General features: G+C 45.9%; 1 protein-coding gene across 6 annotated transcripts in view; it reads right to left on the bottom strand.

The window, feature by feature from the left end:
• Positions 1-356: 356 nt before the first annotated feature.
• The window catches only part of APLP2 (amyloid beta precursor like protein 2), a 45,504-nt gene continuing 18,599 nt past the window's right edge, over positions 357-27,261 (bottom strand). The window contains exons 2-18 of one of the 6 annotated variants that reach the window (XM_030464876.1): positions 24,959-25,132; positions 23,941-24,070; positions 20,590-20,702; positions 18,530-18,711; positions 17,777-17,994; positions 15,938-16,105; positions 13,890-14,005; positions 13,444-13,518; positions 12,129-12,287; positions 11,509-11,637; positions 9,462-9,561; positions 8,786-8,959; positions 8,165-8,200; positions 5,264-5,346; positions 4,352-4,426; positions 3,769-3,924; positions 357-1,965 (exon numbers count right to left, since the gene is read on the bottom strand). In XM_030464876.1, coding sequence (XP_030320736.1) covers positions 1,864-1,965; positions 3,769-3,924; positions 4,352-4,426; positions 5,264-5,346; positions 8,165-8,200; positions 8,786-8,959; positions 9,462-9,561; positions 11,509-11,637; positions 12,129-12,287; positions 13,444-13,518; positions 13,890-14,005; positions 15,938-16,105; positions 17,777-17,994; positions 18,530-18,711; positions 20,590-20,702; positions 23,941-24,070; positions 24,959-25,132 — 2,190 coding nt within the window. In that variant the 3' untranslated portion in view covers positions 357-1,863. The remainder of the gene's footprint in view (positions 1,966-3,768; positions 3,925-4,351; positions 4,427-5,263; positions 5,347-8,164; positions 8,201-8,785; positions 8,960-9,461; positions 9,562-11,508; positions 11,638-12,128; positions 12,288-13,443; positions 13,519-13,889; positions 14,006-15,937; positions 16,106-17,776; positions 17,995-18,529; positions 18,712-20,589; positions 20,703-23,940; positions 24,071-24,958; positions 25,133-27,261) is intronic. The other 5 variants (XM_030464877.1, XM_030464880.1, XM_030464878.1 and 2 more) reach the window with 5 other exon arrangements.

Genomic DNA, 27,261 nt, shown 5'->3' with positions numbered 1-27,261 from the left:
GCTCAGCTCAATGCAAAGGAAAATTAATTCTGTCTCTTGGCCTCCTAAATCTGCAACAACTCTTCAGTCATTTCACCCAGAGAGCAGGAATTTGTGCTCAAGGTCAGACTCCAAAGGAAGAAACTGGAAGAGGAAGGACACCCAGGAGCAGAGACAGCTGGGACCTTTCCAGGCTGTTGGCTTTAGTTGTGCTGGAAGAAAAATTTAAATAAAACAGGCATGTTGTTTTCCTTGCTAACCAAAAGCCTGAGAAGTAACAGCACTGGCTGTAGCCCCTCTGCCCAACCTGAGGGAGGGAAAGGTGGGAGGAGAGGGAGAATCTTCAAGGAGCCCATGAATAAAGAGAAGAAACCACCTGGAAGTTAAAGTGTTTATTGATGTGTTTAAACTTTGTACATTCCCCACAGACCACACTAGGGAGTTTGCAGGTAAATCTGTGCATAGTGGGAAGAGACATGGAAAGGGGAAAGAAAAAAGGGAAAAAGGAAAAAAAAAAAAAAAAGAGGAAAAAAAAATTAAAAGTCACAGGAAAAAAAAATAGAAAAAATACACCACAGGTTACCAGAACCTCCAGATTTAAAAAAGCTGTGAGCATTAACACCAACTATACAAGCATTACAAAGACATGATGGTGAGTGGAACAACACCCCTTGTTCTCCTGGGGGCCTATGCATCCCATTTCCCTTGCAGCAGGCAGTGCTCCCTTCCCAACTTGTCCCTTTCTTCTCCCCCCAGTTCAAGCCAAGGCCAAGCTCATCAGCTCCCAAGAGGCTGCTGCTTGTTGGAGCCAAAACCCCAAAGCCTGGGTGACCCAGGGCTCCAAACCCTCTGTGCCTCTTTGCTTCTGACCACCTTGGTGGGGCAGGAGAGCTGGGGAGGAGCAGAAAATAACAGCAAGAGGGGGGCTGTTAATGCCAGGTGGGTGCTGAAGGGAACTGGTTCAAGAACAGAGGAGTTTGCAATTCAGTCCCCAGGAACTTCCAAGTCTGAGATCAGAATGAATCTGGAAAGGGGAATGAATGTGCAGACCCCAGTATGCACAAACCATGTTCTAACATTCCACTAGAAGAAACTATAAAGAGAGATGCTAGAAGCCTTTTAACTCCTTGCCTCCAGGGAGTCTGGATTCCTAGAGCCCACACTGCTAAGCAGCAGGGTGCACACCACTGGCATATGAGGATGGGGTTGTTTTGTTGGTTGTTTGGGTTTTTTTTTCATCATTTTTTTTTTTTTCTTTTTTTTTTTCTTGTGTTACAAGGATTTTTGTTAGTTACCATTCCCAATTGCTTCCTTGCTTATGCTGTTGTAGTCCCTAACATTAAATCTCTTTGCAACTCCCAGCAAAATTAACTTCAAAAAAAAAAAAAGAATACTGCTTTATATATAAAAGCCAAAAAATTACTCAAGAGCCACAACTTGTCTCCTTTTTACAAGGCAGGCTGGTACAAATGACCCTCAATATACAGGTGGTCTATCAGAAATAAAAATCAACATTTCCCATTTTATATATATATATAGAGCTTGTGTCAGACAACAGAACAACTGAAATGGTATTTTTTCCAGATTATTTAAAAAAAAAAACAAAACTACATCTCAGTCAAATATCTGCAATAGATCCATTTTTTTTCCCATTTAAGAAGATTTATATATCATATTGTTATATTATCATTTCTTCACCCATTTAAAAGAATGGAAATTGCAACTCTACAGTAGTAATTATAGTCTTAATGATCCAGGAGTTCTGAATGTAAGATGAAGTCCTCTTGAAGCAACTGTTGGTCAGTAGTTGATCCAAAACACTGGACCACTTTGGCCCTGTGCCCTGCTCTTCTCCCAGCCAGGGCTGTTGTATCTTCACCTCTTTTATATCTGCATCTGCTCCAGGTATTTGTAAGTGGGGTTCTCATAGCCATGGTTCTGCATCTTGCTCAGATGCCTCTCTTCTGGGGTAAGCATTGGGTCAACCTTTAAAAAAAACACAAAAAAACCAGAGAGTTACTGGTCAGAGGAGAGACTGGGAGGCCATGCTTCCAATCAGAGTCATTAACCTTGGAGAAGACCTCCAAGATCACCCAGTCCAACCAGCAGCACCACCCCCCAGCTAAACCAGACCCTCAGGTGTGCTCCGTGCACACAATTTTTGAACCTCTCCAGGGAGAGTGACTCTACCTGGGCAGCCTCTTCCCATTCCTGACCACTCTTTCTGTGAAGAAAGCATTCCTGATACCCAATCTAAATTTCCTAATCCTCCATTTCCTTAAATCCAATCTGAACCTCCCCTGGTGCAACTTGAGGCCACCTCATCCCATCACCAGTTATCTGGGAGATGAGACCAACCCCAAGCTCCTTGTTGGGGTGTAACACCTCCTGCATGCCCTGCCTGTGCCTCCTTGGGGATGGCCAACACAAATAAAGACACATTACAGATTTGGGATCCAGCTGCTCTCAGAGAAGTGGTTGTAATTCCCAAAAGCAGCTTTCTTGAGGCTCCACTAAGTTGTGAGAAGAGATGTGGACACTGAGAGCAGAAACAAGGTGGAGGAGCCACTTCCCAGCATTCAGCCCATCACATAGAATCACAGAATTGGCTGGGTTGGAAGGGACCTCAGAGATCATCAAGTCCAACCCTTGATCCACTCCCCCCATGGTTCCCAGCCCATGGCACTCAGTGCCACATCCAGGCTCTTCTGAAATATCTCCAGACACGGAGAATCCACTGCTTCCCTGGGCAGCCCATTCCAATGTCTGATCATCCTCTCCATCAAGAAAGTTTTTCTAACATCCAACCTAAACCTCCTCTGGCACAACTTGAGACCCTGCCCTCTTGTCTTGCTGAGAGTTGCCTGGGAAAAGAGCCCAACCCCCCTCTGGCTCCAACCTCCTTTCAGGGAGTTGTAGAGAATGATGAGGTCTCCCCTGAGCCTCCTCTTCTCCAGCCTCAACACCCCCAGCTCTCTCAGCCCTTCCTCACAGGAATTCTGCTGGATCCCTTCACAGCCTCCTTGCTCTTCTCTGGACCTGCTCCAGCACCTCAATCTCCTTCCTGAGCTGAGGGGCCCAGAACTGGACACAGGACTCAAGCTGTGGCCTCACCAGGGCTGAGCACAGAGGCAGAATCCCTTCCCTGGACCTGCTGGCTACGCTGTTCCTGAGCCAGCCCAGGATGCCATTGGCCTTCTTGGCCACCTGGGCACACTGCTGGTTCATGGTCACCTTCCTGGCAATCCAGACTCCCAGGTCCCTTTCTGTATGGCTGCTCTCAGCCACTCTGTGCCCAGCCTGGAGCTCCCCATGGGGTTGTTGTGGCCAAAGTGCAGGACCCGGCACTTGGAATGTTGAACCTCATCCCACTGGAATCATCCCAACTCTCCAGTCTGTCCAGGTTCCTCTGCTGAGCCCTCCTGCCTTCCAGCTGATCCACACTCTTGGGAGGACAAACTGCTGTAGATGGACAGACTTCTGCCCCTGCTAAAGATATGCCTTGAAAAGCTCATTTACTGCTAAATCCTTCCCCTGAGCCTAATTGAGTTAATAAGCAAATACAAGTGGGAAGTGACAGGTCCCAGCGTGGTGCGACTGATACCCACACACTGAGACCCAAGGGATGGAGATGTTGGCATCTCCAGAGTTAAATCCCATCAGGATAGAAGGATAGAAGCAAAGCAGTTGATGGCTTGGCAGCTCCTGCCATCCTCACCCCCTCCACACACCCCATGTGATTCAAGGCTGACTATTTTCATCCTTGGTTACAGAGCAGTTGTTTCTCACCTCCACAATCCCATGGCTGATGGTCCCGTACTGCCTCTTCCTCAGCATCACCAAGCTGATGACTATCACAGTAGCTATGGCAACAGCAATCACCAACAGCCCAATTAGGGCACTGCTGCTGAAACTGAAGTCATCACGGAGGGAGTTGTCATTATCCTGGAGGGAAGAAAACAAGTGTGGGTAGAAAAAGAGTGATGAGGGAAAGCAAACCTGAAATGTGGCCACCAAGAAGGTCTTCAGCCACTGGTGGTATTAAGATATGACTGGGAACACTAGACAGAGGCAGTATTTCACCTCTAGGTATTTCACCAAGAGGATAATGAACACAAAAATCAAGTTTTCTGGACAGGCACTGCCACTCACTGCTTTCCAGCTCACCACAAAAATACTTTTGAAACAGAAGAGCCAGCTCAGCAGGGACATGCATTCCCTGTTTCCACCTTTGTGCAGAAATGCTCTGCTGCATCCCACTTTGCCAGAGCAGTGGGCAGGCACCCAGCCCCCTGGGATTTGGGATCACACAGGAACAGACATCCAGCTCTAGGAATGTACCCATCACTTGACTCTGTAGCCACCCACGTACCGGCTCGTCCACCAGCCCACCGACACGCTCTGCATTGAAAATCATCTCCTTCACATCAAGGGTTTCATCAATCACCTGGAAAAGGATCACAAAAGAAAGCATTTTATGAAAGGAGCCATGCAAACCAGGTGGGAAAAGCAACACAAAGGCAGAGAAGAGGCCCTGAACCAACACCAGCAGAGGCTCAGAACCCCCTTCACCATCTTGCCCCAGCTCTCAGCAGTATGGGATGTTCTCCAGCTTTTAAAACCACCTTAGTATTGCAAGCATTTGGGCCTTCAGACTACCTGAAACTCAAACCCACTTTGAAAACTGGACATGTGGCTTGGACACAGCATTTCTCTTGTGTCAGATCTCTGGCTTTAAAACAAGTCAGGAAGGGAATTCTCTAAAGTTGACTTTTTTTTTTTTTTTTTTGATCTTAAACCCAGGGCACTGAGGCAAGTCAGCTGCCCCTCTGACCTGGTGAAGTCTTTACACTGTAGACTGAGCTAACACCTCCTGGGTGGCTCACCTTCAGGAGATGGTAAGACCTTTCTTGCCAGGAAAAAAGAGGTGGGAAGCCAGATGAAACACACCAGCATTCTGTGTGTTCAGACAGCAAACTACCAAGCTCAAACAAAAGCCCATCAAAGCATCTCCACTTCGGAAAGCAGCTGCCAAACCAGACACATCTTTGCTTTCCAGCTAAAAGTGAAGATCCAGATCTCTCTCCTTCCTTCAGCCTCCCACCCTTATGCTAATCAGCATTAAGAGCCTACAACAGTCAGAAAACCAACTCCCCCACACCATCTGGGTAATGAACAGGCTGACATTCTGTCAGCAGGAAGGAGAAGATGGAGAGAAGCCACTGCTATTAATTAGTGCCCGCATCAGGTTTGTGCTTTCCAAAACAAAAGGTGGAAGGCTCACCACATTTTCATCCACTTTGTTCTTGCTGTTAATCACTTTTTCTTCAGCTCCAATCAGCCCATCCAACTCAGTCATGCCAGAACCTGCACCAAAAGAGGAAGGCACTGTTAGTCAACCCCGGGTGATGCTTAGGAAGGGTCATCTACTCTCTGTACAGCTGCATGGACCACTGATTATTAATCTGTCTTCATGCTGTTGTGTCAGGAAGGGAGCTCACAAGCTATGCTACAGTGACAAGTGATTGAGAGGAGGTTCTGTTACTGAGGGGAAATGAGGTGGCAATGAGAAGAACAGACAAGACTCACCAAATAAAAAAAAATAAAAAAACCCACACCAGAAATCCCATACTGTTGAAGTGCTGCAGTTAGAGAAAGTCTAACACAACCTGACCCACCAATTGTGAGCACGTGGCTCCTAGCTGAAAATGTCACCCTGGGTCAGAGAATAGAAAATCTTTCAGCTTGGAAAAGACCCTTGGGATCATCAAGTCCAACCATCATCCCTTCCCTACAAAGGTCTCCCCTAAACCATACCTAAATGACCCTTAAACACATCCCAGGATGGTGACACCACCTCCCTGTGACCTCTAGAGGTGGTCAGCACCATCACCCATCCTTTTGAAACCAGGCACATCAGCAAGGAGAACATCAAGGTCACCCAAGGTGGCTCTGTGATGAGCTGCTGTCCCCTCAACTGGCACTAGCCCAGAAACAATGAATCCCAGAGCAAGGGAGGATCAAAGAACCACACACTGCCCTTTGTACCAGAGCACCACCCGCTCATTCCCAGGCTGAAACGAGCACAGGCTCCAGAGAAGAATATCAATTAACCAAGGCAGCTGGCTCTGTATAAACTGTTTTGATCTGAAACATCTATAAATAGATCAGATCAATAACAGAAAAGCCTGATGCAAGACAGGCCTAACACAACACAGCAAGCCAGGAGAAGAGCAGTTTTCCATTACCAGGAGGGACAACGGGACGCCCACTACAACACCAATGCTTCCCTAAAGCAACAGCAGTAGGAAAGCAAAGCCTCAGACCTCCAGCTGGGTCTCTCCAAGGAGGATGAGGAGGTGGGGAAAATATTACCACAGCACTTAACACTTTGCCAGTGGCTGCATCCACCTTTCCACAAGCTGCTGAGCTTGTGGGTTGCCCATGACATTGTGTCAACCGCTGGTGAAATCAGGAGACTGTTCTTTAATGAGAAGCAAGGAAAAGCTAGTTGGTTCCAAGCCTTTTTTTTATTTCCCCTATAGTGACAAGGTTTTACTGCCTGAAAATTAACATTTCATTCCCCCTCCTGCCAAAAGAGGAGTTTTAGTGCATCCTCCTTTTCCTGTGCAGTTCTTTGGAGGCAGCAATCAGATTCTGAGCACGGCCAGTCTGACTTCTCCTGGCTGTTGAAGCAGGTCATGTTATTGTGAAAGTCAGAGCTGGGGATTTTCTGGAGAGACTACCCACAAATAGTTCTCTTCAGAACTCCTGTGTCAGCTTTTGGCCTCTGGCTGCTTTATTCAATTCTCAGGAGCCAACATGGCACTGTCTCCAGGGCTGGGAGTTCAGCTGCTGCACTGAGCTTTGCTATTTGTCACAGAGCACTGTGCCAAAAAACAGACCCAGTTCTCCGTAGCTCCAGGGAACAGTTTAGATTATATACTTCCCAGGGAAAAAAAAAGAAAAAAAAGCACAAAAAGCCCCCCTAAAAAGCCCTGAAATAAAAAGAAGAAAAGGAAAGGAAAGAGGAGGCAAGTGCTGGATATTATCTTGCCCCTGAGTCATCCAAAACTTCTATTTACACAAAAAAGGGGATTCAAATTTTTCATCTAGAAGTCAAAAAAACCCAAAGAAACAAAAAAACCCACTATAGGCTGTCCCAGATCTTTCCAGAACACTCAGTACACTGAATTAGTTGTACAGCACTGTTCCACCAGAGGGATGAAGGTGACTTACATTTGGAGAGAAATGCTGATCATGAAAACAGTTTCAAGCTCTCTGGCCTTTGCCATGTTACAAAACTATTTGTGTTCCTATTAAATGGTTATTAGCAAAATCCTTCTGCTCTCCTTTGTGATGCTGCAGAATGTATTTGGAACCAAAAAGCTAATTAAAATGCTGGAATTACTCCCTGCACACAGCACACAGACCACTGCTCTGCAAGAACATTTAAAGACTCAACCTCCCATTTCCACTCCAGGAACCACAGCAGCAGCTCAGACCTCACCCCTACCTGAGGCTGGATCACCAAAAGAGGATTTAACTTAATCCCAAGATTTCTATGCTGTTCTTAAAGCCCTGACAGCCCCTTTTTAGCCAGGCACTGAGCGTTAATAATGAGTTAAGGAGAGAGAACCACACAGGGCTTTACTAAGAGGTAAAAAGGCTACATGTGAAAAGGTGATGCTGAGGAGACCACAAACATGATCATCTCCTAATCTGTCTGTACCAGACCAGCTGGACTCTAATATCTAGAGGGACATTCAGCCTCCATCTGCTGCAGCACTCTCATTCCTAGTTTAGTGCTGTCATCAGGCAGGGTAAGGACAGAGGGAGGCAAAAGAGCCTCCAGACTCTTTGCAAGGTTGATTTTGACACGAGTCAAACGTGAGTGGATGTGGAGAGATGCAGAGTGCTGCAGACAGACTGCAAGGTCCCCAGGTTTTGAGAGCAACAAAGCCACCCCACACCCTGAGACCCCTTGTGAGCCCACCAGGGAGGCACACACACATTTAAATGCTCAGACTAGCTCGTTTCTTGAAGACTAAACAAGCAAAAAAACTAAATGAGAGCAGGGAAATGAAAATCAAGGTGAGTATGAAACTAAAATGAAGCTATAAAAACACACTGAGAAGGTAGGAGAGTGAACAAAAGCACTGTGAGGGAGCAGCTTAGAACCAACCTTTTCTCATTGGATGGTACAAATCCGGCTGAGGATCTAGCAGGAGGGAAAAACAAAAACAAAAATAGCAGAGAAAGGAGATTAAGAGAGAAAGGAAAAAAGGCTTGTGCATGATTTCTGACTCAGTCCCTGGGAAAAGCTTTTAGCATACAGCTTTCTTTAAGCTCAGGACTCTGCTCAAGCATTTTTAAAATAAATCACACACACACACACACACCAGCTGTCACCACTTGATGCTGCAAAAAATATAGATACTATTCTTAAAAAAGAGAGCTCCTGCAGCCCTTCAGTAAGTCCCAGCACAAAGACTTAACATTACACAAGATCACTATAGTTTGAGACTGAAAATTAATTCCAGAGTCAAGCCACAGAATAAAAAAATATCACTCCCTGTAACATGGAAGGAGATAAAGCAACTTTGTAAAGAAAGAATTGGAAAAACAAGACAGCAGCTCAGGTTTGCACTGCTTGGATGGAGGCTGAGGGTTACTGCTGGGGTGACAATTCAATCCCCCAAAGGGATGGATGGAGCTTTCTGTGCCACCAAGCTGGCTGGCTAAAAAAAATAAATAAAAAAACCTCCATTTTAAGCCAGTGAACCCAGTTTTCAGTTCCACATACCTTCACTTTCAGGCAGAGCTGGGAAGGTTTTCACCTGGAAGGGACGGAAAGGTTTGCCACCCTCAAGGGGAATTTCTTCACTCTCCTCAGAGCTCACCCTGACATCCACCTGGGATTCAGAAATGGAGGATGTGAACTGATCCATGTCTGCACGCTGCTCCTGAAGCAGCTCATCTGAAAGGAAGGAGGGGAAATATTACACAAACCACATGAAATCTGGCAGGACCAGAAAGAGGCAGATGGTTTGAACCTGGCTGAGGCAGGGCTGGAGGGAAACTGTGTGGGGCTGCCAGGTTCTCTTATCTTGCATGCTCTGAAGTCTCATTTGGAATTCTCAGTAAAGGTGCTGGCTATAAATGCATACCAATAAAGACTGAGAGGTTTGATGTGGCAAGAAGTCATGGCAAGATGGGATTAAACTCCTCTAGAGCAGGACTTTTCATCCTCTGTGTATTTATGGGTCTTTTCCATCTCACTTTGCTGTCCATGTTGTTGACTTTAACAGAAAACTGTAAAGTTCTTAAGATTGAGCTATTTTGGCCCAGAGAACACCTACCCTCTGAACCTAACCCTAAGCCCAAGTGCTTGGTGGTGAGGGCATCCCCTCAAAGGAGCAACTAACTTATCACCTGATAGAAAAGTTGGGGGCCTCACCCCGTGGCCTGCAGACACTCACCAATCTCATCCTGGATTTCTTCAGCCACATATGGGACCTTGTAGAGCAGAGACAAGCTTTGATTCATCCTCTCCTCAATCACATGGAGGTGTGTCATCACCTGCAGATACACAAGAGGGTGTTGGAGCAGGCAAAGACTGTCAGGTCTTCAACTGGGACAAGGATGGCACTTGGTTAATAAAATATCTGCTACTGGGGGATCTGCCATGACAAACAAAGGGGAGCAGCTAGTCCATCTGCCTGACTGATGCTCTCCTAATGTGCCTGGTTCTCTGGCACGTGGGAGTGAGACAGGGGGTTCAGCCAGCTTGTTGGGGCCAGCACTGAGCCAGGTAGGGTCCCAATTCCTTGCCTGCAGCAGCTACAGCCAGGATCTTTGACTTGGATTCTCACTCTTAGCTACTCAAGAAGGCCAAAGGGAGCAGACAAATGTTCTTCATCAACTCTGGATTCAGCACAAAGGTGCCTTTCAGAACAATGGTGGCACTGCTTTTGTCTTACACCCACTCCACACCCACCCACTAGCAATATCATTCTGCCAACATTTGAAAAATAAATTCAAACTTCAGGCAAGCTCAAAGCACATTAACCTGGTGAAGTCAAGCCTGACCTCAAGAGGGTGCTGCATTATCAGAGACCATACAGACCAAGGAAAACATAGGCATGGCCAAACATTGGGGAAAAAAAAAACTAAAGAGTGCCAGAGATCTGTTTTACAGTCTGACGTGTACTTGACTTTTAAGATCAAGGATGAAAGCAATTTAATTTTACACGTGGCAGATTGTCAATCAGGGGAATTGACTGAGGAGCTTAAAGTGCATTTGAAACGTAAAGCCAATGGAAATGGAACTGTACCACCCACATCCCTCACCTGTAGATGTGTTGGCACTGCAGATTTAAGAATGAATCAAGGACTGTTGAGGTTTCAGCTTAATACACTTCACACTCTCCCTTCTTGGACTTTGGCAGCAGCAGAACAAAGGGTCAGGATAGACAGTGCTCAACAAGCTAAGCTGTCTCCAAAAATGCTACCAAATATTCCACATCGCAAGGCAAACATCAGGTTGTAAATCCCACAATTGCTACCCCTCTTCCCAAGGGTGTGAAGCTCAACAAGAATAAGAAACAGTGGCAGACATCAGAGCTGAAGCACCCAGACAAAACCACAAAACCATGGGAGCAGGCACCTCTAAATGTGATGTTTGCTTCTAGAAAAATCACTGCAACACAATCTGACACCTCAGAGGTGACATCAGACTCCATTCCCTTACTCTTAAACCACAATATTTCTATCTGCTGGTTATACAACCAAGTAATAAAGCATTTTTTCCCCACCAAACTGGGATTGGTACAGAGATCACATTCCTACAGCTCTGAGTGGACAGTTTGTTCCCTGCTTCTCTCTGAACTTGAACAGATACTGCCTTATGAACAAACTTTGTGTTAACAGGCCCCTCAACTTCTTTCTTATTACTCAGCTGAAAGAAAAATTTATCCTCTGGCTGTTCAGGAGTAAAATACATTGCATAAGGCACAAAATAAACTTATCAAAACAGACTTTCTCATAAAGCTAACAACGATGATTGAGTGCTTGGCAGGGGTTATGTATTATGCTTTGGAAACAAGGCAGTAACTCTTGTGCTGAGGAACAAGAGAATTCCCACAAATCCATCCCACAGGCATGGTGAAGGAGGAGCCTAACAAAGGGATCAGAGAGGTCTTGGAAGAAGCGGGGAGAGCTGTTTGAGGATGACAGAGCCCCCAGCAAATAATTTCATGGGTGTCTGACAAAAGGACATATGAAAGCAGTCCCAAACTAAGTTCTAAACCCCTTAAGGCTCTTCATTGTGACCAACAAGTCATGGCTAGACCCAGAGTTCCAATTGATAAGACTGAGTCAAGGCAAATCGTTCAGACATGTAGTGCGCACACAGACTGGGAGAGCTGCAGCAAGAGAAGCTGCTGTAGTACCCAGGCTGCACGGCTTTTCTAGAGTCCCCCGAACTCCTGGGGAACAATGCTTCCCTTGACAGAAGGGTTCTTCTACCTGAGATTTCATCTGGGCAGCCTTTTCTGGGTCAACTGCCAGGACGTGCTGGTAGTGGCGGATGGTGTGCAGGCGGTCCTTGTTCTCAGCACGCACGTAGCGCTTCAGAGCCTGCAGGATGCGGTGGGGCTGCAGGAGGTGAGGAGGGGGAGAGGTCTCAAGATCCATTTCATTAAAAAAAAAAAAAACAAACAAAAGCCCCACAGCTGAAATAAAGCATGCTTCAGATCCGCATTTGATTCAAGTAAAATTTGCAGCTGAACTACAGCGCTCGAGATACAAGCCCCGCGTTGTTACTGGACAGATCAATTGCCTGTCCTCATCTCTTGGGTATTTTCTTTTGGAATTTTTCTTTTGAAATTGAGTCTGACTCACAACACTGTGCCTTATCAGCACTAAGCAAAGTCAAAGGGTTTTTTAAGCAGGCAGAAAGTGAGTCCACAAGAAGAGTCACTACTATGGTTTCAGCACAAACTGCCACGACGCAGAAAGCTTCCCTGGGAATCTGCTCCCAGCTTCTGCCCTCACAGGTCAGAGGCAATCTTTTCCCCAAGCCATTCCCACCTCCCAGCCCAATCCTCTGCTACCCTCTTGTCAAAATTGGTCCCAAAGAGGCTCACTCGTGGTGGGTCAGCCTGCAGGGCAGCCAGGTAGTTCTCCAGAGCAATCCTACGGCGATCGTTCAGCATGGCTTCCACCCGAGCCAGGTGAGTTTCCACAAGCTGCTGCTTCTCACTTGCTGCCTCTTTCTCCAGAGATTTAACCATGGCCTGGAAGTGCTGGAAGAAAGAAAGGAGCATGTCTGAAATGTGCTGCATGCATCAGGGTCACCTACTGTCACCACTACTTAGAAGAAATGGATCCTGGGACACAGCACGTCTGGTCACACTGCACATCCCAGACATCCCAGGCATTTAGAGGGGGAGCCAAGGGCACCAGGAGATTTTGATGCAGGTCTTATCTCTGCAAGTTTAATTTGCCTTCCAAACTTCCTTCACCACCCATTTCAAAGCTCTGAACATCTCCATGTGGCTTTGAAGAGATGAAGATCACATTGAGGGGGGGAGATGCAGACTGTACCCTTTCCCTCAGCCCTGCAGGATGGACACAGGACACATCCCCTTCAGCCTAAAAACCTTTTGAGTTTGCAAAAGCTGCCAAAGGTATTGAACAGGGCATTTTTCACCAGCACAGCTTCAGATCAGATCCCTCTGTATCCTGTTAGAAAGGTCATAAGCCAGGGCTCCAAACAAGCCAAAAAACTCCTCTAAGCACCGTTAGGTTTCAACAGAAGTGATGGAAAACTTTTGGACTTGTGTTAAATAAATGCAGTGAGAAAACTATGTTCCAGTCTAAAATCCAACGTGGGCTCAAAAGCTGGAGTCACTCACTTAGCTGTACTGAGAGAACTTCAGAGTTGTCACTGCCAGAGGAGAGCCTGCCCCTAATGATCCCATCCTGAGAATATCCCTGATTAACTTCAGTCTGACTGAACCCCCCCCACAAGGCAGGAGATTGGCAGTCTGGCAGCAAACCAGCTTTATCTGCCGCCTAAGTCATTTTCACTAAGTCTGCCTGAAGAGGAAATGTGTGTCCAGAGAGTCAGGGCCAACTTCACCCAGGCTGGGAGGCTGCTGATTAGTGCAGAAGAGGCCAAAGGGCTGAAGTTACAATTTGGCTCTGCTGTTGCTACACTTGAGGGGTGAGAACTTCCTACGACTGGGCTGAGGAAAGGACCTGGCACAGGATCCCATCATCTCCAGCTTTAAGAACAAAGCCTGCAATTGAATCAAATCTCGTCTCAGAGGCAGCTGTTGACAGGACAGGAAAGCTGCTCTTCCATCTCAGGCATCTTTTGGCTTGCAACACTACAGTCTCTCATGGAGTTGATTGTGAAGATGAAGGCCAAACACTTGCCTCTTCTCATCCTCTTACCTGAATCAGAGTCTGCCTTTCTGCCTTGGGGAGATTTACAGCTTGGTGTTCTGCTTCCTCCCATTCCTTTTTCACCTGGACAAGAAAAGGACAGGGGAAAAAAAAAATTAACCAACAAGACAAGTTTACATCTGATCTTTGCAAGCTCATCCACCTTCACACCCATATCCCTGCACAGCCTTGGCTGGGTTCTGAAGGCACAGCAGAGCTGCTGGGGGGTTTAAACCCAGCACTTAATCCTAGCAACAAGCCCAGTGTGTCCCCTCCCAGGCCTCAGCACTCTGAGGAAATGAAACTCTAACAGCCCAGCGATGCCCATAGTCCAGAAACACAGGGAAGGAAGTCAAGTTCACCATCAGTTTGTGCAGAACAGGAAAACCAAAAGCAAAACCACAGTGGGCAGCAAGTACAGAGTGGAGCAGAGAAGACAGCAGGCAGGAGCTCACCCGGTCCATGCGGTTGTGGTGCCTGACTTCCAGCTGCTCCTTTGCCTTCTGGAAGCGGGCGTGCTCGTTGTCATCAGCTGGGGTTTCAAAGTAGACATCCACATCATCAGTTGGCACTGGGGAAAAAAAGGAAGGATAAACCTGGGGTCAGAGAACTGCAGGGCTGGGATGCAAAGGAACAGGTAAGGAGAGGAATCTCCACGCCTGCACGATTAAGAAACTGGCAGACAGAGGTGACTGAACCACCACCACCTACCAGTCCAGTTTTGGTATCTTTAAGCTGCCAATTGACTGCACAGCATCAGTGAATCACATCACCCCAAGAACTGCATGCACTGCAGCTGCCAGCACCTCTCTGGTCCTCTCATTAGCTCTGAGAGGAGCACTGATCACCTCCAGCACCAGAACGACTCGGATTGCAAAAGAAAGAACTCGGTTTTTCCTCTTCCTTTTTGCATCTGGAGAGCTCAAGTGACTTTTTCTGCATTAGCTGTTGGCTGGCAAGCTGGCTCCAGACATCATTAATATCATTAGGGAGCTGGGCAATCAATCTCCACAAAACATCACCCTAGATTTTACACTTCAAACCTACCTTCCCTACCAGATGCACCATGCAGGACTAACAGGCAATGATATTAGACAAGACAGTGACAGGAGGAGGCTCAGTGTGACAAATCCACTTGTCCCCAACTGGACACTTGGGATCTTTTAAGACATTCAACCCTGACAAGGGGAGAAGTAACATTTCAGAACTGACAATCTCGAGCATCTGCAAAAACCCACACCAGGAAATGTTGAACAAAAAGGTTCTGCACTACGGTTTTAGAAACCACACATTCCAGAGCCCTTCCTGAAAGGATTTAAGGTGAACTCTGCACTGTTGTCACCATCTAGCACTAAGTAGGCAGAAAGGGAGATTTAAGGCAATGTTTCAACCATTTGAGTAATTCTGGTGGATAAAAGGCCTCCAACACGTCATCTAAAAACACCCTGCTTCCAAAAACCCCACACTAATTACCTTGCAGATAAGCATGCACCTGAATCCATGAACTGTCTGACGAGGGAAGGAGGAGTCAAGAAGGGCAAAGAATTATTGAGTGCAAAGGATGTCAAATCAGTCCTGTGTTCTGGGCCTGCTCACAGCATTTGTGGACACAGAGAAGCCTCTTTCCAGCCCCCAAATCCCTCTGCAACCAGACAAACTTTGGTACAAAAAGCTCCTGACATCCGCATCTTTTATTTCACCACTTCAGTTAGATCAGCCCAATCTAAAGCACTTGCATGAAGCCCATTTTGTAAATAGGATTATGGCTGTATAGTCAGACTGCCAAGCCCCAGATAACACAAAAAGCCTTTCAAAAGGCTTTAATGGTAGCTGAAGTGGAAGTGCTGGAGTTCAACAATAAGATTAATAAGGAGGTTAAAATGCCTTTTTTTTGGGGGGGGTGGAGAGTTTTATCATCTGACATAAAAGCCAGCTGAAACTGGTGCCAAAACCCTCAAGCTCTCATAAATGCAGGAAAACTGAATCGTGATTCATATTTCAAACCCAGATGATAGGGGGAATCTGAATCCTATACCACTTCTCTTTGTATTTTCCCACAATCTAAGAGCAAGAAAACATCTACTACCAAGAGAATGGTGAGTAGCAGCCCTCAGGACCAAAGACTAGAGCAAGCAAGTGCTTCCCCTTCTAGATGGAAAAAACAAAACAGTTGTGTGCTCACACAAGGGGTTAGAGACCCTGCTCCCTGCTGTAGACCTGGAAGGTGCCAACTAAACCCTCAGCAAGAGCCACAAGCCAACAGTCAGCACAGACACCTGTTGAGAGCCACTTTCCCCAGGGAAGTTGACCCTGAAGACCTAGAGAAGCAGAGACAAGAGGAGGTTGCTGCAAAAGGACAGACAGAACCGCTGCAGACACCAGAACCAAGAGGGTGAGCTACACACGGAGCTTCTCCTGACCTAGGCAAGGAGGAGGAGACACCAAAACGCCACACAGACAGAGGCTAGCTGCAAAAAAATTGCCAGTGGGAGGCAGGACTTACTCATCTTTTTACACACAGCCATACAATACTCCTCTGACTCAAAATTGTTCCTGTTGCCTCCGCAGCCTCCGTATATAAAGCGAACGCATTTTCTCTTGTTAGGGTCGAAGTACCAACGAGGCATCACTGCCCGGCAGGGCCCTGTCATGGCCTCCTGGGAGCAGACAGCTGTGAGGAGATGGGTTAGAACATGAGCTGGTGAGGAGCAAAGGCCTTGCCAAGTGACTTCAAAGCTGCAGCGGCTTCTCTGGTGACAGCTTCTTCTGGGCCACGCCAGCATTGCCGCTTCCCCCAGCAAAGGGGTTTGTCCGACAGTTTCAGGGGGGGAGTGGGATTTTTACCATGGCCAAAGCAATCATGAAAAGGGCTACAAAGGGCATCAAAGAGGGAGGTGGCAGCTCCTGGAGAGCTTTGGAGCTAGCAGGCAGTACCAGGTTATCCCAGCAGCTGTCTCAACAGGGAGCTCTCACCTGTGAGAGTGATTTCTGCTTAGCTAGAGGCTAAAACAGCAAAATCCATTTTGCTGATGCCACAGCCTTATGGCCTGGGGTGTCCCAGTGGCAGAGCCTCCACTGTGCAAAACCAACGTGATGGAAAGGAAACCCCATCAGGGCTGCTTAAAGCACCCAAAGATGTCCTGTTCTGCAGCACTCTGCCTGGAGAGACACCCTGCATCATAAAGGTGAGGTCTCGGAGCCACTGAGAAGGCAGGCTAAAGCAAAAGGAATACCACTGCCACAGCAATGCCAGCCACTAAAATCCTGAAAAAAACACTAAATATTCAAACTCCAAGTCACCATGGCACATGGGCAACTTCACAAGAAGCAGGTAATATAAGCAGCTGGGTTATTTTGAGGCAGGAGAACAGATATGGTGTGAGCTAGCAACTGTCTGTGGTACTTTGGAGGAAAGAAAAAAAATATACTGAGTACCCCCAAAACAGAGACCCCAATTGTTTCAAGTCTGTCATCATCTGCAGATCCAAAACAGTCCAGTACATGTATGAGCTAAGCCTTGTTTCAGCAAGTAAAATTATCTGCAGCATGCTGGCATTTGACCAAAAAGATGCAAGAAGTGCTGGCAATGATTCAGTGATCTGGAGCTAATTGAATTTCACTCCCTCTCCTCCCTTTCTCTGCAGACACTTCCACACAGAAAGCAGAGGACATGGTCTAACACAGACACCACACCACCACCAGATGCCCTCTGCAATGGCAAATACCACTTAACCAAAGCTATCACTAGTAGGTATTACTACTGCAGTAAGTATGGCTTACTCATAGAGTAACAGCACACCAGTTGTAGTGGCTGACTTCCATGAAAATAAAAAAAAAAAAAAGGCTTATGCAAAGGCTATTAAAGCAGCACCAGGTATCTTCCTCACCTTTAAATGGCACCTTTGTCATCTCTGCAGCGCATGGCCCACTTCAAAGCTTCCATTTCCTACCTTGGCAGAAAACACCAAATCCACAGCAATGACCCCAAACCACGATTCTAAATTCTTAGAGATGATTGGGGACACGCTGAGATTTTTTTGTCGTTGTTGTGTTTTCTGACTCACCACTGCACCTTGGTAGAGGTGCTCATTCTCTGTGCCAACCACTGGGCTTGCTGCCAGCAGAGCTGTTTATCTGGAAACATATGGCCCATGCTCTAAAGAGTTCATTTCAACACTCAAAACACAAGCACCCTCAAGCTTCTCCCTCTGTTTGCTAACTTCCCTGGCAAATGAAAACTTCCAAGAGGCACTGAGTCGATTTGATCACAAAAGCCACCACTAACTGGCAGCCAACAAGGAGGCTTCTCAGGGAAGCAAGAGGCCCATGGAATGTGTCTTACATTTCATATCACTGCTGACTTCTTTTTCAGAAGCAGCCTTGTCACTGGTGGGCTCCGTGGGGATCTCCTCATTGTAATCATCAACTTTGTAGCTGTCATAATAATAATCACGATCTTCTGCCACCTCCTCCTCCTCTTCACCTTCATCTTCTTCATCCTCATCTTCCTCCACAGCTGTGCCTGTGAAGTCTTCTACTCCTGCCTCTGTAGGGAACTCACTGTAGGGATACAGTTCAGTCAGAGGGGGGGAAATAAAAAAATCAAGGTTAATAATCCCTTTGGAGCCAGCCTTTGAGGTACCAGAATAATGGTTCTATTTTCAGCTGTTTTAGAAACAGGGGAGATGGGAAAAAAAACCCCAGAAAACATCCAGCTATTGATCAGCCCAGCAATGGAACTTCCCTCCTCAGATACATCTGGGATTGTAGGCAGAGCTGCTCCACGCCTCTGGCTCAGTGAGCTTTCCTTGCATTTTCTCACTAGATTCTTTTCAGCAAGGGAAAGTCTGACCCATGTGGAGGAGGCAGCTATTGAGCAACCAGACAGTCTTACTGACTGCCTCAGATGAACTGAGGAGGGTTTTATATTAATAACAGCACTCTAAAGCCATCTGTCCTTCTGCAAAGCTTTTTCAGACTCAGGACACATCTTTGGGACACTCAAAAGGAGGGAAATTCTCTCACTCCTCCCCAGACGGGCCCTGTATGAAATATTAAGAAAGCAGCTTCACACCTATGCCAGCAAGAACCCTACCTTTTATAAACATCATAGTCTTCATCCTCATCTTCATCCTCCTCCTCCTCCTCTTTGGACAAAGCCTCATCCACAACTTTGGTCTGAGGACAGCAGACATATTCTGTGCCATGGAACTGGTCTACTCCACAGGGCAGGAGCATGCCATAACTGTGCAGGATCATCCCTTCTGTCAGGCAGGCCTGGAAGAAGAGCCCATTTATGTCAGCTGAGCATCATGCTAAACTTGCTGTGCATCAAGCCAAAGTTTGCCCATCACAGATCCCAAAATTGCTACCAATGGTTTAGATCCCACAGCAAAAAGACAACAGCACGACCCAAGTCTGATCAAAGGAAAACTGATTTGGAACTTGGAGCTTCAGCAAAATCCCCAGAAAAGGGACCGATTCACAGCCTGTTGTTAATATAAACATCCCTCAGCCCCTACAAACTGCCCATTTGTCAGCTTGGCTGAGTTCAGCAAAAATAACTGGATGTTTTGTGCCAAGGGTGAGAGCACTGGAAAGAAAGAGAACTGGTGTTTGCTTTTCTGGGCTGGCCATTTCATTAAGTTTTATCTATGAAACTTTACATTGGAATAAATGAATAATGGCTCAGATGGACTTGATGTCAAGATTATTTTAACAGGCTGTAGATGAAAATCAATCAGATAATTCAAGAAAAAGCCAAATGCAAACTGTGATTAACCATTATGTCTATAGACTTCTCTTAAGCTAAGAAAACACATGGCTCTGTGGCGCCCCAGGAAAGAATGCAGCTAGCAAGGGTCTATTATGTACATCAGAAGCCTTTTGTGCTTTGCTTTGTTACTGCACGGATGTAAAACAAGCCAAATATTTCTGGAAAAGTGCTCCAAGTATGTTGAAAGCAAGTGATTTTTAAATCTGCTCGACATGAAGGAGTTTCTCTCCAATTAAAAGGCAATTCTGCCAGCACGGCTTGGTCTCAATGGGCTCTTGCTCCCAGGATTTGGAAGGAACTGGAAGTTTAACTGGTGCATCCTTAACCTCAGCTTTTCCAGCACCTTCACCATTGATCATCATGCTGCTGTTTCTGTAATTGGTGTTTCTACAAAAGGGAAAACATGGACCTTTCACCATGTTCTTATTTTTATTACCCCCAGTTCAAATGGGTGTGCAGAGAATCTGAAATATTTTTGCTAGTCAGATTAAAACAAAAACCACCCAAAAAAACCCACAACCCCACAGGCTAGATTTATTCTGAGAAGATAATCCATCTCTTATGTAAAACCTCCACTAATCAGTCACAATGAAACTGTGCAGCACTCCCAACCAAATCCCCAGCAGCAGCAGGTACATTAACCCAAAAATGGGCATGAAAAATGGGAACCACCCTACGACCCCTGTAGATCCCTACCCTGCACAGGACAAGCTGTTGTTCAAGCAATATCCTAGAGACCTGATTTCCACTCCTGTAACTCAGCTACAGAGGTTTTAAAGTCACTTGAGTACTTTTTAAAGTATTTTTTTCATTGCTCTACACCTCAGCCCACTGAGACTGCAACACAGGAGTAATAAGATGATTAAGGGAGTGGAACATCTCCCTTATGAGGAAAGGCTGAGGGAGCTGGGTCTCTTTAGTTTAGAGAAAAGGAGACTGAGGGGTGACCTCAATGTTTTCAAATGTGTAAGGGGTGAGTGTCAGGGAGATGGAGTTAGGCTTTTCTCAGTGGTGACCAGTGATAGGACAAGGGGTAATGGGTGTAAATTGGAGCATAGGAGGTTCAAGTTGAATATTCGAAAAAATTTTTTTACTGTAAGGGTGACAGAGCCCTGGAACAGGCTGCCCAGGGGGGTCGTGGAGTCTCCTTCACTGGAGACATTCAAAACCCGCCTGGACGCGTTCCTATGCGAAGTGCTCTAGGTGGCCCTGCTCTGGCAGGGGGGGTTGGACTAGATGATCTTTCGAGGTCCCTTCCAACCCCAAGGATTCTATGATTCTATGATAATAGATCCTCCAAAATGTCATTCTCCTCTGACACTACAGCATCCAAGTGGACAAATCCAGTCTAAATATTCTTGTCACGGGGCTTTAATTACCTCTTTAGCCACAGTGTGCCAGTGCTGGTGGCTTTCACACACATCCATCCGCTCCTTGTGGAAGAACCTGCACTTTTCCGGGACCAGCAGGACATCACTGACAAACTCACCCACTGGAAAACAAAACCAAAAAAACACATCCATATAATTCACACATGTCCAGCTTCCAAAGCCAGGATCAGTACTCCAAAGTTCACTTTGTTACAAAATACCTTGAAGGTTTTGGCGTCATTTTACCAGGGCCAAGTCAGACCCGCAGCTACTGATAGAAAATACGAGCCTGAATTTCCAAGGTAAAAAAAAACAAAAACAGGATCGCTGCACCATTATGCAAACCCTGAACTGAAGGCAAAGTTTACAATGCACATTAATACACAGCTGTTCATGGAACAGACAGGATCCCCTGATTTCACACAGATTGCATCTCCATACCAACATTTTCAGACCACCTCCTCACCCATTTCCAATCCACACCACAAAGTCAGGTCATGCTGTCTGCTGCTCTAACAGCCTGGAAATTTTTAGGTGCCCCAAGTTTTATCTGTGTTTTTAGGAGCTGGGTAGCTGAATAAGTCTTGTTTGCTTTTGGTTTGTTTTAAACTGTTTCCAGATGGTTTAATTCAGCATCAACTGCAGCACATTCCCCGACTCAGATGGTTCTAAGCAAAACAGAGAGCTGGAGAAATACAAACTATAAAGCCCAAAAAAAGAGCAGAACCAGAATCAAAGGCACTGCACTGCAACACTGAGATAACCACAGCCCCATGAGGACATCTTGGCACCACCTTAAAACCAAGCTTGTGCTTTTGAGGAAGAAGGGAGAGAGAAACTCAGTCTCTACTAACCCTGCAATATTTGGATTTAGAAGCTATTTGCCTGAATTTCTACCACACTCAGTCTCTACTGACCCTGCATTATTGGGATTTAGAAGCTATTTGCCTGAATTTCCACCACAACTCAGTTTGGTACCAGCACAAATCAAATAAGCATCAGGATGACAAGCACAACTTTCTGTTCACAGCTCAGAAGTCCTCCTAAACATTGCTACTGGAATCCAAAACGTGATTTTCTCAACCTGGAAATTTTTCACTTGGAGATTTCAATGCCAGATACTTCATTTTAAAATAAAGAGGTACCTAAATTCTCTGAGAAGACCAGGAAAAGATCTTCAGACTAAGTGTTTCCAAGCAACACACCTTACACAGCCTTAGGAATCCTTTGTTAAAATAGGGGAAAAGTTCTTTTAAATCAGATACCTTTCCTCATGAAGTCTCCAGGCAGAACTGTCAAAGAACATGAAAGACTCATATGAATAGAATTTAGGGCTAGGTTATGTGATGACAACTGCAAAATAATGAAATGAACTATCATTTATCATCCCTTTTAACTTAAGCTACATTTTGAACTAATAGACACTACGGGAAAATGGTATTTTCCTCATTTTCCTCTCTCAAACCAAGGCAGTTATGATTTTGAGCAATAATCCTTCCTCCTTCCCCTCTCATGTGGGCTTAGAAGTTTCTGATAAGAAAGCTAAAATTGACCAAACCTGAATATCAAGAGACTGTGGTTCTGGGGACTGAAGGCAGAAGCCTCAAACTGATCAAACACAATCAGTAAACAAAACATTTTGAAACAGTTATTTTGAAAACCACTGAATCCTAACACCTTTCCAGATGACACATGGGAGGTTGGCACAATTCACGTGGGGACTGCAAAACCCTTCTAGTTTCCCCACTCCTGGCCACTGCTATCAAAAAAGAAAAATTCCTCTACCTTTTTCAGATCAGAGGTGCCAGAAGTGTTCGCATGTCACATCACAGCCCCCCAGAGCTGTCAGAAGTTTCTTTTCACACCTCCCCAGGCTCAGCCTTGCTCCCATCATTCTTTTGTTACCTTTTACAGTTCAGTGAGTGCTAAGGGACTCTCCTCTTCTCCCCTTCCTCACCTTTGAAGTACAAAATACAGTTTCAGTGGTGGGGGAAGGAAGGAGAAGGTTAAGCCTGGTATGGTGCCAAGAGCCTACCCCAAAACTGTCTGGGCATTAAGGGAGCAAAGGAAGACACAAGCAGGACCAGGAACAGAGAAAAAAAAATTATGGACTGCTAAATACAACAAGAAGGTACTTTAGACCCAGATGGACTTTAATTCAGATCTGAAAGCCAGGAACATAGTCAAGAACACCATGACAGGCACTAATTAAAAAGGAACAGGTAATGGAATGCCTACCAAATTTCAGGGCAGTGTCCCTAAAATCAGCTCATTTTTCAGCTGGTGAATATGCTTGAGGGAAGATCTTTTCTAAAGAAGGTGACTCCTTAGTCAGCTTGCTTTCATCCTTCCTTCCAGTAGCAAATCTCAATCTAATCAGCTGTGTTTGGGTTGCTTCTCAAACATCAATATTCCCATGTCTCCAGTCTCTCTAAAAAGATGCATCTTTCTCCCAGGATGGATCCACAGGAAATTTCATTCCTCATGAAGTGCTTTATGCCTGAAGTCATTACATCCAGGACAGCACAACTCTACAGCTGTGCAGCTTGCTTTGTGTTCTGTCCAAGCAGACCTTAAACCTGAGACACAAATGAGGATAACTGGTTCCCACTGAACCCTCCCAGCAATCAGACCCTCCAAGATCACACAGAACTTTTTGCCAAACAAGTCTGTTCCTGTGGATAGCTGAAAAGAGGCTCAGCCAGCAGAGACCAAGCTTACTCCTAAGAACACAAGCAGTGCAGCACAGGCTCACCCTGCAGGTCAAAAGCCCCAAGGTAAATAAGTTGAAGACTTTCCCTGATTCAAGTGGGTGGATAGATTCTGGAAAGCACCATGAAATCCATCTCAGTTGAGCTGGTATTATTTCACAGTTCAAAGTAGGGACATGGGATACAGCTGCAAGAATCAGGGCCTCTTTGAAACAGCAGTTTAAATACAGTCCTTGAAATAGAATAGAGATCTCCTGCCAAGACCAAAGCAGGAAGCCTGAACACACTGAACATTTAAGTCTCCAAGGCAACAAAATATTAAAGCTCCACAAATATAGGATCAGAGTATTAAATCCCAGTGTCATTGTGAGACTCAAATACAATAGCCTTCAGGTTTTATGGCAGTCAGAGAAAAGGGGGATTTCTTCTTCATGCCAGGCACCATAACTCCACCACAGCTGTTATCAAGCTGTCCATCTGCTCAAGAAAAGGCAGAGGTCCCTTTTCTGGAAATAAAGACATTAAAGTGGAAGGTGGACATGGAAACAGGAAGGTGATTTGAGACTTAGAAACTCTTGTTTCCTCTGCAAGAGGCCAAGAGGCAATTCCTTGCTGCTCCCACAAGGATGCACCAGCACATCACACTCACCCAGGCACTTGTAGGGCACCACGATGTGAGCATGGTCCTTGCACTGCTTCTTCCCTCTCTTGCACCAGCTGTCAATGCCAACAGGCTGGTTTGCTTCCACCACGTTGGTAATCTGAAGGTCTGGATACATCTGTTGAAGAAGACACAGAGAGAGGTTTGTCCCCAGACACAGAGACTGCAAACTGGCTCCTAACCAGAAGCAGCTTGGCTGATTCTCTACAGAGGAAAAAAAAAAAACAAGAAACATACTTGAAAATTTCCACACAGATACCCATTCTCTTCTGGAATAAGCTTACAGAAGCTGAAGACATAAAAAAAGTCCCAGCTGTTTGTCAGAGGGATTGAGAAATGGAATGTGTCACCACTTCTTGGTGAGAGGAGGAAGCCAGGTCAAGGAGCAGGAGCCTTCACCCACACTTTGCAATGTAGTGGAGAAAAAGTATTTATCTGTTGTCTGGTGCAGCTCAATACCCTCTGGCAGAGAGCAATCCCCAACAAACTGGGTTTATAGCAACATCCTCAGACCCTCTTGTCACTTGTCAAGCTAATACCCAGCTACCTCCTCAGGCTTCCTTACTCCTGCTCTGTTTCTGATGTATTAATATCATCCCTCTGTCCTGTTTGAGTTCCTAAGTCCAGACACTGACTTATATTTAGCCTTCCCCTGCAGGAATCAAATGCAGCCCCAATTATATCAGCCCTGTGAAACACTTCGAAACATTTTCCAGCCCGGATGTGGTGTGACTGACAGCCCAAGGTGTCAGATCCCTCTGACTGACAGCCCCAGGACATTCTGCAGCACTGGAACCTGATCTAAACCAGAGGCAGCTCCTAAATCCCACTGCAGGGTCCTCTCCCTGCTCTTTGTGGGCAGTAACACAGTGTGGCACATGAGGGAACTGAGTTTGGCAAACCCAAGGTCATGTCCTGCAGGGTTCATTGGCTGCTGACCACCAAAACTGGAAACCAATTCCCTTAGAAATGGTGAAAATGCAAAACCCTCCCCATTAAAAGTCACCTCCTGGCAGTACTGCAGAATCTCTTCTTTTCTTCCAAAGCAGCTCTTGGTCCCAGAAGGGTCAGGTTCCCATTTCCCAGTCTGGATATTCACATGCATATTTAGCTTCCCACAGAACATGGCAATCTGGGGCTCTGCCACTGCAAACCCTGTCCCAGCATTGGCTGCCAGTGCCTGTGAAGACAAAACCCAAAACATGTTGATTGCTTTATCTTGACAGAAAGCAGAACAACTCAAAGAACCAGAAGCCCTCTGGCATCTTCTGAGACCTCTGGTTTAATAAATACAAACTCACTTTGTATCCCTATTCCTAAAAGCTGGTGAGCCCACACTTTTACCAGCCTGGTGTTTGGTTTTCCAAAAAAATTCTGATTACTGCAACAGCAGCTTCCCAAAACCACAAATGAGTAATTCACACTTAAAAAGCTTGTACACACAAAGGCTAAAAAAACCTCAAGAAGGATCTGAAAAAGAGAAATAACTCATACCAATAACTTCTGGCAGGAGTTAACTTGCCACTGCACAAAGCTTGAAGCCACATGTTTCACCCCAAATCATGAAATATTTGGGGCAGAAACACCTAAACTTCTCTTCCAAACATGCAACCAAAGATGACTTTTGCTGGATCAGAAAAAAACCACTGCAACCAGCTCCTGAAAACCTGTTGCCTCCCCTCAAGGCTCTCCCATGGATGTTTGTACTGCCTGTTTTTTCTGTGCAATCCCCACTCTGTACCAGCAGACAAAAAATTGACATCCCAGACCCACACTGGGGTCAAACTGCAGACTGATCAATGAAAACAAGGTCAGGTTCCCTTTCTGAAATCTTCCTGGCTGATCAACAGAAGAAAAAAAGGGATTAAATTAAATTGCAGAGTTGGGAGGTTTTTTCCTGAAAAGACTGAGGGGATGCTGGGAGCTGAACGTAACTCCTAGCAGTTGGAAAAGAAAAAAAAGAAGAGGTAGGAGGCAAAAAAAACCCAAACCAAAACAGATGAACTCCTCAATAAAAAGCTCTATAAGGCATTTAGGGGAATGAAATCCATTTCACCCACTTCAGACAATGCAGATTAGAACCAGCACTACAGAGAGGCTTCAGGGCAGCACTGGCCCTAAGGCTGCTCTGCTCCTGGCACTGCCCTCAGCACCACTCTTGCCACCAGCTTTAACTTCACCTGCACTCCAAGATGCAGATATTGCTGTGGGCACCTCAATTTACAGCAATATCTGGATGCCTGAAGCAAATCAAGGAGCCTAGAGAAGAATTCAACCAGACAACCCCTGCACGCAGCTCCCAGTCGATGGATTTTGGGGGAAAAAAAAAACCCAAAAACCCAAAATCTCCCATTTCACTTTAGTCACCTCTCCCCCTCCTCCTCATTTAACACACAAACCCACTGCCTGGAGAGGAGGCATTTCAACACAGTGTTGGTACAGCTCACAAATTAATGCAATATTTAATGATATGGGCATCAATGCCCCATCAACAAAATGCTCCTGAGTCCCTACAAACCTCCAAGCTCAGTGTAGGTCCATTTCTTGGGATTCTGTCACTTAAAACCCAAGCTCAGTGTGGGTCCATTTCTTGGGATTCTGTCACTCAAAACCCAAGCTCTTTGCTTATGCTCTATCATTTCAGAAGAAAAAGGCAAACCTGGAATGGTTCTTTACACTATAAACACACAAATACAAACTTTGAAAAAGGGTCTTTTTTTTTTTTCCCCTCTCTGTAAGCAAACACCTCTTTGGTACCAACAACCCCTTCTCCAGACACCACAAGCCTTGACACTTTCGTGGGAACAAATCCACAGCCCCAGTTTGCTTTATGACAACACCACAAAACCAGAGCTAAGATTCAAGCTGAACTCTGAACAAAAAGAAGCACAGGAACAAAGACGCCCAAAGCCTTAACCTGGAGGGGGAGAACACAGCACATCCAAAGAGAATAAAATGGATGGGTCAGGAATGGTTTGGAGAGATCACCAGGAACAGTCTGAAGATCACCAGCACTGCCTGTGCTTGAAATCTGTCTTCTCCCAAGGAAATTAAGAAGGATGCAGCAAAATAAGGGAACTGGAGAGGCAGGAGAGCTGCAGAAACAGCCCTGAGGAATCCCTCCAGGAGCCCTCACATGAGCAGAACTCCTGTTCAAACACGTACCAAGCCCCTGAAATCACAGCCACCCCCTCTTTACACCCTGATGTCAAGCTGGTGTTTGCTTTTGCTGTCTTTCCCTCCGGCCTAACACCTCGGCACTGAGGCAAAGGTATCATTCCTCCTCCTCCGGGGATTGCTCAGATGGTT

The sequence above is a fragment of the Calypte anna genome, chromosome 24 (assembly GCF_003957555.1).
Source record: "Calypte anna isolate BGI_N300 chromosome 24, bCalAnn1_v1.p, whole genome shotgun sequence".
Classification (NCBI taxonomy): domain Eukaryota; kingdom Metazoa; phylum Chordata; class Aves; order Apodiformes; family Trochilidae; genus Calypte; species Calypte anna.
Note: the sequence above shows the minus strand (reverse complement) of the source record. Positions and strands in the feature narration are given on the sequence as shown.